We start from the raw sequence: 13,955 nt of genomic DNA, 5'->3' as shown, positions 1-13,955 counted from the left end.
CACAAAACGCCAACGCTAAATTGGCGTGTTTTTATTATGATTCTGAGCAGATCTGATGAATCGCAGACGTATTTTATTGACTTACAAGATGGTATTTGAATAATTTGTTTTTTTTTTAGGCTTTCAGCGTGGTTTTCCAGAAGGCGATTTCCAGAGCCGATCCCGGTGAAACTGTCAACATTAGAGTTAACAATCTCATATCCTGTATCACGTTCTCGGTGTTTCAATATACTACGAGGGGATTATTCGAATGCGATAAATTGATTTTCGCCTCTCAAATGACGTTTCAGGTAACATTTTTATGAAATAGTAACTGTCCGGATTGATTTACAGATGGCGCCGTTTCCCAACCTAACTTTTAAACGACGTATATCGAAAATTTTTCCAGGTACTGTCTTTTCGTTAAAAAGATATTATAGTAAATGATTCACCCTATTTTAAACGTTTTATAGGGATAAAATATTTAGAGTGATTGAAAAACTGTTCAATTCGAGACATATTTTGACTGTATTACAAATTAAAACCGACAAATTTTAAAAATCTAGCGAAATAACGTAAAAATTACTTTCTTAATTTTACTGGATGGAAAGACGAATCGTTTTAACTATTTTTCGTCAGGTGTCAAAGATCCGGCAACGTAGCGGTTATTTTTTATGAAAAGTATCTTTATAGTGGATAATTTACCCTAATTAAGCTTTTTATATTGATAAAACCAACACTAACTGGATAAAAAACCGTATTATACGAGACCATTTGACATATTTTGACAGCATTTCCGGAAATAAACGTCAAATTTAAAAAGTAGAGATCGCAGCTTTTATTTTAAAAAATATTTAATGGATAATTTACCCTATATCAAGCTTTTTATAAAAACATCTTTGACTGGATGGAAAATCGAATGTACGAGACCATTTTAAATATTTTTTAGGTTAAAAACGTCAGGAATTAAATATCTGGCAACGTAGCAGTTATTTTACATGAATTGTTTCATTATAACAGGTAATTTACCCCAATTAAACGTTTTATGCTGTTAAAATTACCACTTACTGGATGAAAAATCGTATTATAGGAGACCATTTTAAAGATTGTGACAGCAATATAGTCGATGACCGACATATGTCAAAAATCTAACCAAATAACTCTCGTAAAATAACTGGTTTAAAAACCAAATCAATCGAGACCATTTTGAATATGATTTTGACGGAATTTATAGGTATAGGAAGTAAATGAAAATCTGGTAACGTTGCTTTTATTTCTTAGGAAAAGTATAATTATAAAGATAATTTACCCTAAATCGAGCGTTTAATAAAAAACATGTTTCAATGGGTAGTTTGACCCCTAAATAAACCTAACGATCTGTGAATGGATGGAAAACCGAATTATACGAGACCATTTAACATATTTAGACAGCATTACCGGTCCGAAACGTCAGATATAAAACACGTGACATCATAGCATTTATTTAAAAAAATATATTTCAATGGATAATTTACCCTATCTTCAACGTTTTATGAAAGTATTTGTGAATGGATGGAAAACCGAATTATACGAGACCATTTAACATATTTAAACAGCATTACCGGTCCGAAACGTCAGATATAAAACACTTGACATCATAGCATTTATTTTAAAAAATATTTCAATGGATAATTTACCCTATCTTCAATGTTTTATAAAATCATCTGAAAATGGATGGGAAACCGAACTATACGAGACCTTTTAAGGTATTTAGACATTTTCGGCCCTAAACGTCAGATTTAAAAATCTGACAGCGTAGCAATTGACTCTCTAATAGAATATTGGATAATTTACCCAGTAACTTAACACTTCTATAGAGATCATAATCGAGTGGATAAAAATCCAATTGCAAAAGACCCTATTAACGTATTTTCGATGCCATTTTCGGTACTAAACGAGAAATTTTTCAAAAATAACCATTTATATATATATTTTTTAATGAAATTACGAAAAATAATCAAAATACCATTATTTTCATTTATACATTACGGTAATTCAATTAAACCCCGTATAATTTGAAACAGCCCACTAGATGAGTCATCTATCGACTCTCTATTTTCGAAACACACTGTAACACCAAAGAAAAATTATATTTCAAGTCCGTTTTTTAATAAGTTGGAGCTTTATAAGTAAAAAATAAATGAAATTTTCGTTGCCTGTATAAAACCCTCAACCTGTTAAAAAACAGTTACCTGCAATTGGAAGCATACCACAATCCCACCACATTTCTCCTTTTTCCCGGTGGTGATGGTAACACTTTTGGTCGACGCCCTGTAAAAATGGTCGAAAAAATCAGAATCGCAAATACGTACCTGGTAGATCAGAAAATTGTTCGGCTGCTACTCGTCAACGAAATTTAATTTAAAAAAAATTCTATCACCCTGTATGGTATTTTTTGACCACTTTGATAAAGAAAAATATCCCGATCGTATTAATAATAATTTAAATTAAAATCAACGCTGTTAAAAATTCATTTAATCTGATTTAAATGTTAGTGAAAAAATTTATAAAATTGTTTGTACACCCTGTATATTAATAAATAAATTCACAGTAGCCCTTTTTCTCGTTACGTTATTTATTTTTTTTATAAAATATTGTAAAGAATATTTTTCATTTCAATTTTTCGAAATTTGTGGGAAGCGGTTGAAGAAGTATGAATTAGAATGGACAGGGGCGGCATAAGGAGTGAACAACAACGAAAATTCAATACGTAAAGCAAGTAATTTAAGTATTAAAACTAACCTCCATGAATATATCGACCCATATCTTCAATTATATACATGTATATTCCTGAAGATCAATTTTTTTGCAGCGTCTTGGTCGTGTACCATGATTTCTGGAAATATTTCACGTGACATCAAATATGGTATATAATTTAAAAAAAAATAATAATTGACATTAAAAAAAAATATGATATATGTATAAATAAAAGTGATACCGTTATGGAAAGCTATCCGGGAGCATTAAAATTGTAGCTAGATGATCTCTTCGAAAACTAGGGGGCGTTGTATACCTTCATTTTGCTTATTAATTTAAATATACACCGGGTGTTCTGAAATAATTCATGAATGGTGTTTAATTTTTGGAAAATAACGTCTACTATTCGATATTAGTATTAGTATTGAAACGAAAATTAGACACAAGAGGTTCGATTAACCTAGAATCGCATTTTTAGGTTATGTCACTATATAAAAAAATTTTGATCACCTTTTGTATAAATATAGTCCGGGAAAGTTAGAAAAACTACTGCAATGTTTTTGGAAACAGGATTACATGTCTCTAATTGGAAATTTATTGACCCCAAACCATTTTTTTTAATTCTATAATGAATTTTGTTGAAGCTTGTCTTGAGACACTTTTTTATGATCATAACTTTTTTATTTTTGCTCGTATAAAAAAATTGTACATATAAAAATTATGGGGGATGTTGTGCCCTATAACATGGTAGAACTAAAATTCGAAAAAAAAATTTTTAACCCTTATTTTTCGAAAAATTATCAAAAATTTCAAATTTTTTTCTATTTACGTCATAAGTATAGTAGAAATAATAGAATCAAATTCATATTACATATAAATATAGAGAAGAAGTTATTTAAAAAGTTATTCTTTTCATATTTTAAAAATTCAAAATGGCGGCCGTGTAAATTGTATTTATATATATTTTTTCAATCCTTGTTAATTTTGTTAACTTTGCCTTTCGTTATCTCGGTTTCTATTATCGTTTTACAAAACTTTTTTTTCAAAATGTGTGGTTTTTGAAAGACTATTTTTTATAATTCGAAAAGATAATTAATATTAACTTTTCAACAATAGAATTTGAAAAAATCTTTTCTTTATTTTTTATATTTATAAATTAAATTTTGAAGTTTTGTTTGTTATTGTCTATTAAACTTAAATTTTTCCTCTATTGATTGCTGAAAATTGCATTTCAAATTTGTTAATAATAATGACATAAATGGCGATTGAAAAATATGTATGTAAATTCAATTTACACGGCCGCCATTTTGAATTTATCAAATTTTGAGCCACGGACTTCTTTAGAAACTTTCACACTACATTTCCATATCATTTCAATTTAATTTGATTATTTTTACTATACCTGCTCCATAAATAAACAAATTTCCAAATTATTATCAATTTTCAAAAATTATGGGTTGAAATTTTTGTTTTTTGAAAATCTAATACTATCATTTTATAGAGCATACAATTTCCTACAATATTGATACCCAAAATTTTTTTGTAAGACAAAAAATGAAAAAGATATTAAAGTAAGTCTTAAATTTTGAGTATATTCTCAGCAATCCCCGCAAATTTCAAATTCAAAAAATTGATGTAAAATCAATTTTTCGACCATTCCCTCCCGAATTAAAAAAAAACAGTTCAAAAAATCGGATTAATTATCAAGAAAAACGTAAATTAAACTACAATTACTATAGGAAAAGTCAAGAACATAACCTCAAAATGTGAAACTATTCCTTACGTACTACTCCTCTCTTAATTCAATTGATTTTTTCTAAATACAAATTTATTTAACTTTAAAATCATTTCCCGGAAAAATTAAGTGATAAAAATATTTCTACAGATATTTATTACACCTTATAAATCCCCCATTCATCAACCTCGACCTATAAAAAGGAGTTTTATACAAAAGTTGCGACAATAAAGTTTTTTTTTATTAACTTCATTTACAAATTTTGGTAAATACAAAAAAAAACAAAGAAATCATGCGTATAATATCAAAGATAACCTCAAAATATTTTCATGAAAAATATCTTGAAATAGAACTTTCTATAATTAGAATACAGATTTAAATAACGAACAAAAATTTTTTCATAAAAAAGAAATATTACAAACTATTTTTTTATATATTTAAGACCTAGTCCTGTGCGCGTTATCCTTGTTCAAATCCTTCGCATATAACAGAATTATCCTGATAACTTAGCGAGTACATTGTAATGACGTTAACAAATCGACGCCATATTTTATAGGTGATGTATAATCAAAAAATTATATAGGAGAAAATTTGTTTTAAATATTTCTTTAAACATCATCAAAAGAGTTAAATTTTGTAAAAAAAAAATAACATAATTCACTATTATTATATCTTACATCGGCATTTTTTTATAGTTAGTAAAATATACATTATGATTGAACAATATTTTCAACATGGTGTCGACGCACGTAAAGTATGGCGTTAATTCGTTACTCATAGTACTGATGCATATTTTGAAATAAATTATCAACTCGAAATCAAGTTTTAATATTAAAATAGTTCCACAATTATATAAAAAGAAATGAAAATATTAGTTTAAATTAATTATATTGTTTTATAACTGACATTTTTAAAAACTAAAAAGTAGTGTATTTGAGTTAGTAATATTTTAAAGTGGAATTGTATTTTTTTCAACAACCCTGTATATATTATAATAATAATTATGTTAACTATGTAACTAGGTGAATGAGTATAAACTGTTTTTGAACTTTATAGTTCAGTATATTTATGATTATATTTTGATTTTTAAAGGAAACATAAAAGAAAAAAATTAATTTGTTTTTTTTAGGTTAGGTTATAAAAATATATAGGATTGTAAAAAATTAAAATTAAGGGTTGTAAACACGTAAATCGATAAATATAAATATCAATATTAAAATAATAATATTTGTTGTTTAAAAGTTCGACACAAATTTTTCAATTTGGATTTTAAATAAAAATCAAAGGTAAAAATTTGATACGATATGAATAAAAATGAAGTAGACTGGATAATATATATATTCAATTAGATTTTACAAATTAAAGTTGATATTATAGTTCATTATTTTAGAAGTTTATAATATTCACTAACCTGCATTATTCTGATTAAACATGAGATACATCCCACAGGACAGGCACCTGTATCGAAAAAAATTTACTGATATTTAATGTTTACGCCTATGGTGACTGTATCGATGACGACTAGTATCTTTATGTCTTCTTTCTTCTTTTTCCCTATCTCTGTGTCGTTCCCGATCGCGCTCTCTGTGTCGATCTTTTTCCCTATGCGGTTCTCTTTCTCGATGAGTTTCTCTTCGTTCATTACGTTCTTCCATTTTTAATTTTTCCCTAGCTCTTCTATCCCGTTCGTTCTCCTTTTCTTTTTCTTCTTTTTCTCTATGTTCCGATCGAGCTTTTTCTAGATCCTTTTCGTAATCCCGTTCTTTCTTTTGTTTGTCTTTTCTTGAAAAATCTTTTAAGCGATCTTTTTCTCTCTTGTCTGAAGATCTTCCGCCATATAACATTTCTCTGGCTTCTCTGACGGCTTCTGTTATTTCATCTACGGCTGTTTTCATTCTAGAGAACCCCATGTGTTGTTTTCCCATTAAATGATCTTCTAGACGTTGTTGGGCGTCTCCTACGATAAGAAACGCGCCGCAAACTTCACATACTTCCATTTGTTTTTCTTGTGCAGCTGCAAGTTCGGCTGTGCTGGATTGAACACCTTCCGGTTTGAGTAGAGCGTCTCTTTCTTCTTTAAGTTGGTCACAAAGTTTTAATATCCCTTGGGCATGCTCTACGTTACCTTCTGTACCGGCTTTTTCTGCTTGTGCTTCTAAATCCTCTATCTTTTCATTCAAGATATTTATCTGCTCTTCATTTTGTTGAGATTGAGCGGAAGGTGGTGTTTCCTTAGCACTCGCATTTAAAGCTAATCTTTGCTTACCTTTGATAATTCTACGCTCGACATCGTTCATCATGGAAGCACAAAACCGAAGGAAATCTTCTTGGTATTGAAGTTTTCTATGATGAATCGGTTTAGCTTTTTCGAATAATTTTCGAGCTTCTTCATCGTGGACTTTAGGGCAGGCACCTAGATCGTTTCTTGTGTTTACAAATAAGTCGTGGGGACAAAACTTGACTAAGAAAAATTTGCAATATTCGGCATCCTCCCAGTTCACTTCCTTGAATTTTTCGTTAGGTGCTACGTTTCTATTTCTACCCATTAACTCGTCCAAGAGTTGGGCAGCTGCTATGACAGCCATATTTTAATTGATTGTGAAACTTACGACACTTCAGTTAAAAAAACTGCATTGATAAAACGCTGAAGCTAATGCCAGACATTTTTAAATATATCTTCTTCTTTTTTAATTGTTCTTTTTGAGCTTATCTAACGACGTATACATCCATCGACCGTAGACATATGTCATTTTTAGTTCACGCGATCAGTCACGCCCCTTCAATAAAAACGTAGAAGAAATCCATAATGTTTACAGAGACGTACTTTAATAATTTCATGATACAAATTTAATTTTAGATCTTACTTATGAACGAAGAGATATTAGCGTCAGATTTGGATTTCCTTTTGAGATTTCCATTAAAACCACACGTTACAAGTCCAGTAGATTTTCTTTCAAATATTAGTTGGGGAGGTATTTGTAGTTTGGCTACAAAAGACGAATTCAGAAATCTAGATAGAGACATCGAGATGTCACCAAAGCGTTGGAAAAAATTAGTGGAATGCGAGAGTCCTGAACGAGAAAAGTTTCCTCAAGAATGGAAAAGCAAAACGGCATTGCAAAGACTTTGTATGATGAGGGCTTTGAGACCAGATAGAATGATTTATGCCATGATGTAAATATATTTTATATTTGATATATAAAATAAATTTTTTGATAATGAAGATATCAGAGCTGGGTATTTATTTTAAGGGCTTTCATAGAAGAGAAATTAGGTGCTAAATATGTTGAAAATAAAACGGTGGAATTCGAAAAGTCCTACGAAGAAACCAGTCCTTCGACTCCTATATTTTTCATTTTATCTCCAGGTGTAAATCCCTTAAAAGACGTTGAAAACTTGGGAGAAAAGATGGGATTTACAGCGGAAAAACAAAATTTTCATAACGTTAGTTTAGGTAGGTTATTTCAATTTCAATCAAGAAAAACGAAAAATAGCATATAATATTACCTAGGTCAAGGACAAGAAGTTATAGCTGAAAATGCGATGGAAGTTGCTGCGAAAAATGGTCACTGGGTCGTTTTACAGAACATCCATCTAGTTAAAAAATGGTTACCGGCTTTGGAAAAGAAATTAGAACAATACGCCGAAGGATCGCATCCTAATTACCGAGTATTTATGAGTGCTGAACCAGCAGCTAGCGCCAGTGCACATATTATACCACAGGTAATACTCCATACGATATTATAATGATGATTATCCATATTATTTCCAGGGAATCCTCGAATCCTCTATAAAAATCACCAACGAACCACCAACAGGCATGCAGGCCAATATTCACAAAGCACTTTCGAACTTCAACCAAGAAACTCTCGAACAATGTAGCAAAGAAGCCGAATTCAAGGTAATTTTATTCTCTTTGTGCTATTTCCACGCCGTAGTCGCCGAACGACGAAAGTTTGGACCGCAAGGATGGAATAAAATATACCCTTTTAACGTTGGAGATCTTACTATCAGCGTTTTTGTTTTATATAATTATCTCGAAGCTAATTCTAAAGTCCCTTGGGAAGATTTGAGATATTTATTCGGAGAAATTATGTACGGAGGACATATTACTGACGATTGGGATAGGAGACTATGTATCACTTATTTGGAGGAACTTATGCAACCTGATTTGGTGAGTATCGCCCACAAAACTTACTTACTATTAAACAAAGTACGGGCCTGTTCAATTATATCAGCTGGTACTGGTCTTTACTAATATAGATCAATAAGCTATTTCTTATAAATATGAATGAATAAATTTTGAATATAATAAAAAGGAATTGTAATATAAATATTATTTTAATAATTACAAAGATCATAATAATTATATATTATTATAGTATTATTAGTATATTATAATAAAAATTCTAATATAGAATAAAATAAGTTCGTAAATTATTTTATATTAGGTTGATGGGGAATTAATGCTAGCGCCAGGATTTCCAGCTCCCCCAAATACCGATTACGTAGGTTACCATACCTACATAGACGATATGATGCCTTCGGAATCTCCATACCTCTATGGTTTACACCCAAATGCAGAAATTGGATTTTTGACAACGACTGCGGAGAAACTATTCAAAACCGTGTTCGAAATGCAACCTAGAGACGGTGGTTCTACGGGGGGTGCAACAATAACTCGAGAAGATAAAGTATAATTTCTGTGACTTGATGTAATAAATTATTTATGGATTTTTCTCGAATGTAGGTGAAGCAAATGGTGGACGAAATGCTGGAAAGGCTACCGGAAGATTTTAATATGACGGAAATAATGGGAAAAGTTGAAGAAAGAACGCCTTACGTGATAGTAGCTTTCCAAGAATGCGAACGTATGAATTATCTAACGGCGGAAATAAAAAGATCACTGAGAGAATTGGAATTAGGAATAAAAGGAGAACTCACAATTACTTCGGATATGGAGGATTTAGAAAACGCTTTGTTTCTCGATCAAGTACCGCCTGTGTGGGCTCTTAGAGCCTATCCGTCATTGCTCGGCTTAAGTTCGTGGTTTGTCGATTTATTATTGAGAATTCGAGAACTGGAAACGTGGTCTACGGATTTCGTTGTGAGTTTTCATAACCTCACTTTCGCTTTCGATGTCATATATACTTCGTATAATATTGTAGCTTCCAGCTTCCGTTTGGCTTGGAGGATTCTTTAATCCGCAGTCTCTTCTAACGGCCATAATGCAAAGTACGGCTCGTAGAAATGAATTACCATTGGATAAAATGTGTCTCCAGTGCGATGTTACGAAAAAACAAAAAGAAGAATTCACGTGAGAGAAAATATTCTTTTTTATCTTTCTTGTCTTTTGCTTCTTTCAGTCACCTTTTGTTCTCTCAGTGTCTTTTGTTTGTTTTTTGTTGTATGCTATTTTCTTTTCATCGTTTCCACTATCTTTTCCTTTATTTATAAGCTTCTTCTCATGTTTTCTCATATTTACATTTTTTGCCTTTTGTTATCTTTTAATTGTAGTTCATAACCTCTCATTATCTTTTGGTTTCTTTGTTTACTTTTTGTTGACTTCAATTATCTTTTGTTTGCTTTGATTTGTCTTTTCTTAGCTGTTGTTTATCTTTTCTTGCTTTTACTATTTTTTGCTTTCTTTGTTTGCCTTTTGATTGTTTTTGTTATCGTTTATTTATGTCTCATATACTTTTATTGTCTTTTTTTGCTTCCTTAAGTTCTCTTTTATTTACGTTTCTTGTCTTTCAATGTCTTTTGTTATCTGTTGTTTGCCTTTTGTAGCTTTCTTCATTAGTCTTTTCTTATCTTTTATTTATCTTTTACAGCCTTCTATTGCCTTTATGTTGTCTTTCATTCCCTTTCGTTTTCTTCTGATAACTTGTCTATTGTCTTTTGTATTCTTCAGAAGCCTTTTGTTATCTTCTGCTGGCCTTCATAGCTTTATGTATTACTTCTTGTTTCTCTCTTGTTATCTTTTGTCTTTTTGTTTCCTCTCCAGTCACTTTTTGTTGTATTTTACTTTCTTCATTATTCTTTCTCAGTAACTCTTTTGGCACAGAATTTTTTAACGTTATAGGAGTGCTCCGAGAGAGGGCGCTTACATCCACGGACTCCACATGGAAGGTGCTAGATGGGATCTCCAAACAGGAATTATCATAGATTCTCGTTTGAAAGAACTCTTTCCTTCTATGCCGGTTATAAACGTAAGAGCGATAACTCAAGATAAACAAGACTTGAGAAATATGTACGAATGTCCTGTATACAAAACTAGAACACGAGGACCTACATACGTTTGGACTTTCAACTTGAAAGTTAAAGATAAACCGGCAAAGTGGACCTTAGCTGGCGTAGCATTGTTATTACAAATTTAATAAGTACTTAATTATATTAAAAATCACTCATTATTACACAAAATAAACTAATATCTTCAAATCGATACCTTTTTTTATTTCTTATAATTGTAACCCATAAAATGTAAATGTAATTTATAGTATTTCCCTCGTAAAACGAATTAAGCTTGACAAGTATGAAAGAAGATCAACTGAATATAAAAAAAGAAGATTCTCATATTACTATCTTCTACTTCATAATTAATAGTGTATTGCAATAACTGAATAGAAAAAGACCATATTAAACGAAAGAAGAAGAATAAACTTTGTTTTACAATCAATTGATTGTACTATTGGCATAAATTGAATTAAATGCAAAGATTATATACTCGATTAAATGTAAAACGGGTAGAGGAAATTGAATAAAACGTACAATTATGTTGATAATATATTTAGAAATTATGTTTAGTGTATTAGTGGTCATCTTGTGTTAACTGATTCCGTGGTGGTTTCAATGTCAACAAATCAGGATCGATGGAAATATCGTTATCGTTAGAAGCCATTAAAGTTAAATTTTCATCATCTGTTTCACCACTAAGAAAAATATTTTCTTCCATAATATTTGGTTGTATTGAATTTGTTATACTATCTACAAAGATTAAACAGAAATATTTGAGGTAAATAAATATTTTTTTGCTGATAAATTGTCTATTTAAGCTGTTTGTTAATTCAAAATTAGTTTAAGTGAAAAACATATTGACGTATTTCAGTAGTTTACAAAATATAATTTGACATTGACAGTTGATATAATTACGCAAATTGTCAATGTCATTATATTTTGATTTCTTCACTTTTTACTTCATAGACCTTTTTATATCGTTTTTCTTAATAAATCGTCTCCATTTTGATGATTCCATAAATATCGTTGATATAATTACGCAAACTGTCAATGTCGAATTAAATTTTGATAAATTCCGTTAATATAACGCAAACTGTCAATGTCACATTACATTTTGATAAATACCATTAATATAATTATGCAAATTATCAATGTCAAATTACATTTTGATAAATACAGAAATAAGTCGAAGCTTCAATATTAATATCTATTTAAAAACAAATTTTCAATTAAAAGAAGCATAAAATAAATGCAATTTATCAAAAAAATATAAAAAAAGAGATATTTTATGATCAAGCTTACCAGCGATTAGCATAGTTTCATTAATTTGGTTCTCCATTGAGCAATCTTGATTGGTATTTGTTGATTGGTCTATGGTATTTGACAGTGCTGAAGAACTAGAGAATGACAGTGGCCATTCGAGTCCCAAGAAAACATTTGAAGTGCCACTAGGTTCGTTATTGGTAAAATTCAGTAGTGGATTATCCAGAGATGTTGAACAAGCTTTTTTTAACACAATAAAAACGTTTTTCTTAATCTATTATAACTAGTTTCAATCAGATATACTTTTGAATATATCTATTGATATTTGACTCACCCTGTAAGCTAATGGGGATGCCAGTGTTAGAATTTTGCATGTTTGAATTTTTATTTAATGTTTTTTCCTGCTTTCTCCATTTAGCCCTTCTATTTTGGAACCAAACTTGAACTCTAGCTTCGGTTAGATCAATTCTCAATGCCAATTCTTCGCGAAAAAACACATCTGGATAGTGGGTTTTATGAAACGCCCTTTCGAGCTCCTCTAATTGATAGTTTGTAAAAGTTGTCCTGTTTAATTAAAAAAATAGTGCACCAATTAATTAAATTGTGATATTTCTACTTCCGTGCCACGCAGTTTTAGCCAGAATTAAATATATTCTTTCTAAATGAACGTCATTTCTGTTTATCTCAAATAACAAAGATTCTCTAGTTTATTTTATTAAAAATAACGTATCTTGTTTATGTAAAATATAAGATTGAGCGTTACCTGTATCTTCTTTGCTTCCTCTTAGAACATGAAATGCCTGAATTTCCTGCATCATCTTCGTTTGAGTTGTAACTCTGAACAGATTCTGCGTATTCTAAAAATTCATTCGAATTTTATACATAACTAAAACCTTGTTTACTTTTTTCAGTGTGGAATATGAGAAAGAAATACAATTCTTCTTTTTTATCGTACAAAAGTCGAACTAAGCTGTCAAAACATAAAGTTCATTGCCTTATAATCCAACAAAGAGGGTTATATATACAATCAATTAATGCAATTTGAAAAAGTTATTGAGAAAATTAAATTATGTGTGGAATATCCTTTAATTTAATAGATGAATATGAGCGTAATTTAATTTGAGTTAATTAAATTGTACTGATCAAGTTGTTTAACGTCAGTGTGAATTATCGTTTGTCCAATATATGTGCTTATCTCGTAAATTTTGTGTTCCGATCATTTCTGCTATAAATATAAATTAATCAAAGAAACAATGTATAATTTGATCATATATAGTGTGAGTTACAATGAATGAAAGTTGAATAAAAATAATATTGAAGTGAATTATCGACTTATAAATTAAAAAAAGAAGAAGAAATTTAGGAGGGAAATTTTACTACCGTATTTTTCTGGTTCGTCGTCTTCATTTTGCATGCTAGCAAAAGTACTTAATAGTCCATTGATTGTGTAACTACCGTCGTTGGTTAAAGAATTCATAGTTTCGTTTATTTCGTCTTGAATATTATGATTTTCGTTAAGATCCATTTTATTTCTGAAAAAATAATTGTATACTTAACTAATTATAAAATCCTCAGTATATTTTGTCTATAGAATGGGACACACTGTATTATTTAACCTATTTATCCACTTACCTATTTCGAAAAAGGAAAATATTCTTTTTTGGCACGTAATTTTCACAATTAGATTTTTTTATAAAAAACTTATTGAACAAAATGATATTTTTTGTGAATATTAACGTGATGTTTGATTATTATTTGCATAGAAACACTTTCATTATGATTTTCTGTTATTTTCATTTCATATTGTTTCGAACGAAGTGCGCATATAAGCTGAAAATCTGGAAGCCAAAAAAATACGGGAATTTAAAGTTATCCTATAAGGATTCACTATGAAAACATGAATATTTACTGATATATTAGTAAAACGTCGAAATATTTAATATTTTTCTTGTTTAAAATATATTTTTATATAAAGATAAACTTTTTCCAGCAACTATTTCTTGAC

General features: G+C 29.9%; 3 protein-coding genes across 5 annotated transcripts in view; 1 reads left to right on the top strand and 2 right to left on the bottom strand.

Annotated features, from left to right (window-relative positions):
* Positions 1-10,888, top strand: part of LOC130901327 (dynein beta chain, ciliary) — a 62,399-nt gene extending 51,511 nt beyond the window's left edge. Inside the window, exons 42-50 of the mRNA XM_057812631.1 lie at positions 120-290; positions 7,308-7,624; positions 7,702-7,904; positions 7,962-8,173; positions 8,223-8,624; positions 8,902-9,144; positions 9,201-9,557; positions 9,619-9,767; positions 10,536-10,888. Of these exons, the coding sequence (XP_057668614.1) occupies positions 120-290; positions 7,308-7,624; positions 7,702-7,904; positions 7,962-8,173; positions 8,223-8,624; positions 8,902-9,144; positions 9,201-9,557; positions 9,619-9,767; positions 10,536-10,830 (2,349 nt within the window). The 3' untranslated portion in view covers positions 10,831-10,888. The remainder of the gene's footprint in view (positions 1-119; positions 291-7,307; positions 7,625-7,701; positions 7,905-7,961; positions 8,174-8,222; positions 8,625-8,901; positions 9,145-9,200; positions 9,558-9,618; positions 9,768-10,535) is intronic.
* LOC130901329 (luc7-like protein 3) lies at positions 104-7,133 on the bottom strand. Of its 2 annotated transcripts, XM_057812633.1 has the most exons (4): positions 5,862-7,133; positions 2,957-3,070; positions 2,761-2,854; positions 104-2,289 (listed from the first exon to the last, which is right to left on the bottom strand). In XM_057812633.1, exon 1 carries the CDS (start codon positions 7,033-7,035, stop codon positions 5,935-5,937), a length of 1,101 nt encoding a protein of 366 aa, XP_057668616.1. In that variant the 5' UTR covers positions 7,036-7,133; the 3' UTR covers positions 104-2,289; positions 2,761-2,854; positions 2,957-3,070; positions 5,862-5,934. The 2 variants fall into 2 exon arrangements, with proteins under 2 accessions (XP_057668616.1, XP_057668617.1); XM_057812634.1 differs by having other exon boundaries at positions 2,761-3,070.
* A 335-nt stretch (positions 10,889-11,223) lies between the features above and the next one.
* Positions 11,224-13,862, bottom strand: LOC130901959 (homeobox protein SMOX-3-like). Of its 2 annotated transcripts, XM_057813686.1 has the most exons (6): positions 13,583-13,862; positions 13,331-13,482; positions 12,714-12,807; positions 12,285-12,514; positions 11,990-12,190; positions 11,224-11,437 (listed from the first exon to the last, which is right to left on the bottom strand). In XM_057813686.1, exons 2-6 carry the CDS (start codon positions 13,473-13,475, stop codon positions 11,262-11,264), a joined length of 846 nt encoding a protein of 281 aa, XP_057669669.1. In that variant the 5' UTR covers positions 13,476-13,482; positions 13,583-13,862; the 3' UTR covers positions 11,224-11,261. The 2 variants fall into 2 exon arrangements, with proteins under 2 accessions (XP_057669669.1, XP_057669670.1); XM_057813687.1 differs by lacking the exon at positions 13,583-13,862 and having other exon boundaries at positions 13,331-13,570.
* Positions 13,863-13,955: the final 93 nt, after the last annotated feature.

Source organism: Diorhabda carinulata, chromosome X, assembly GCF_026250575.1.
Source record: "Diorhabda carinulata isolate Delta chromosome X, icDioCari1.1, whole genome shotgun sequence".
NCBI lineage: Eukaryota > Metazoa > Arthropoda > Insecta > Coleoptera > Chrysomelidae > Diorhabda > Diorhabda carinulata.
The sequence above is the reverse complement of the archived record's forward strand: the minus strand, read 5'-3'. Positions and strand labels throughout refer to the sequence as shown.

Bases quoted from the DNA above. Each gene is read 5' to 3' on its own strand.
- LOC130901329 (XM_057812634.1), bottom strand. From the start codon at position 7,035: ATGGCTGTCATAGCAGCTGCCCAACTCTTGGACGAGTTAATGGGTAGA.
- LOC130901959 (XM_057813686.1), bottom strand. From the start codon at position 13,475: ATGGATCTTAACGAAAATCATAATATTCAAGACGAAATAAACGAAACT. The intron at 12,191-12,284 runs GTGAGTCAAATA...TGTTAAAAAAAG, and splicing joins CATCCCCATTAGCTTACAGG to CTTGTTCAACATCTCTGGAT. The intron at 11,438-11,989 runs GTAAGCTTGATC...TAATCTTTGTAG, and splicing joins TGAAACTATGCTAATCGCTG to ATAGTATAACAAATTCAATA.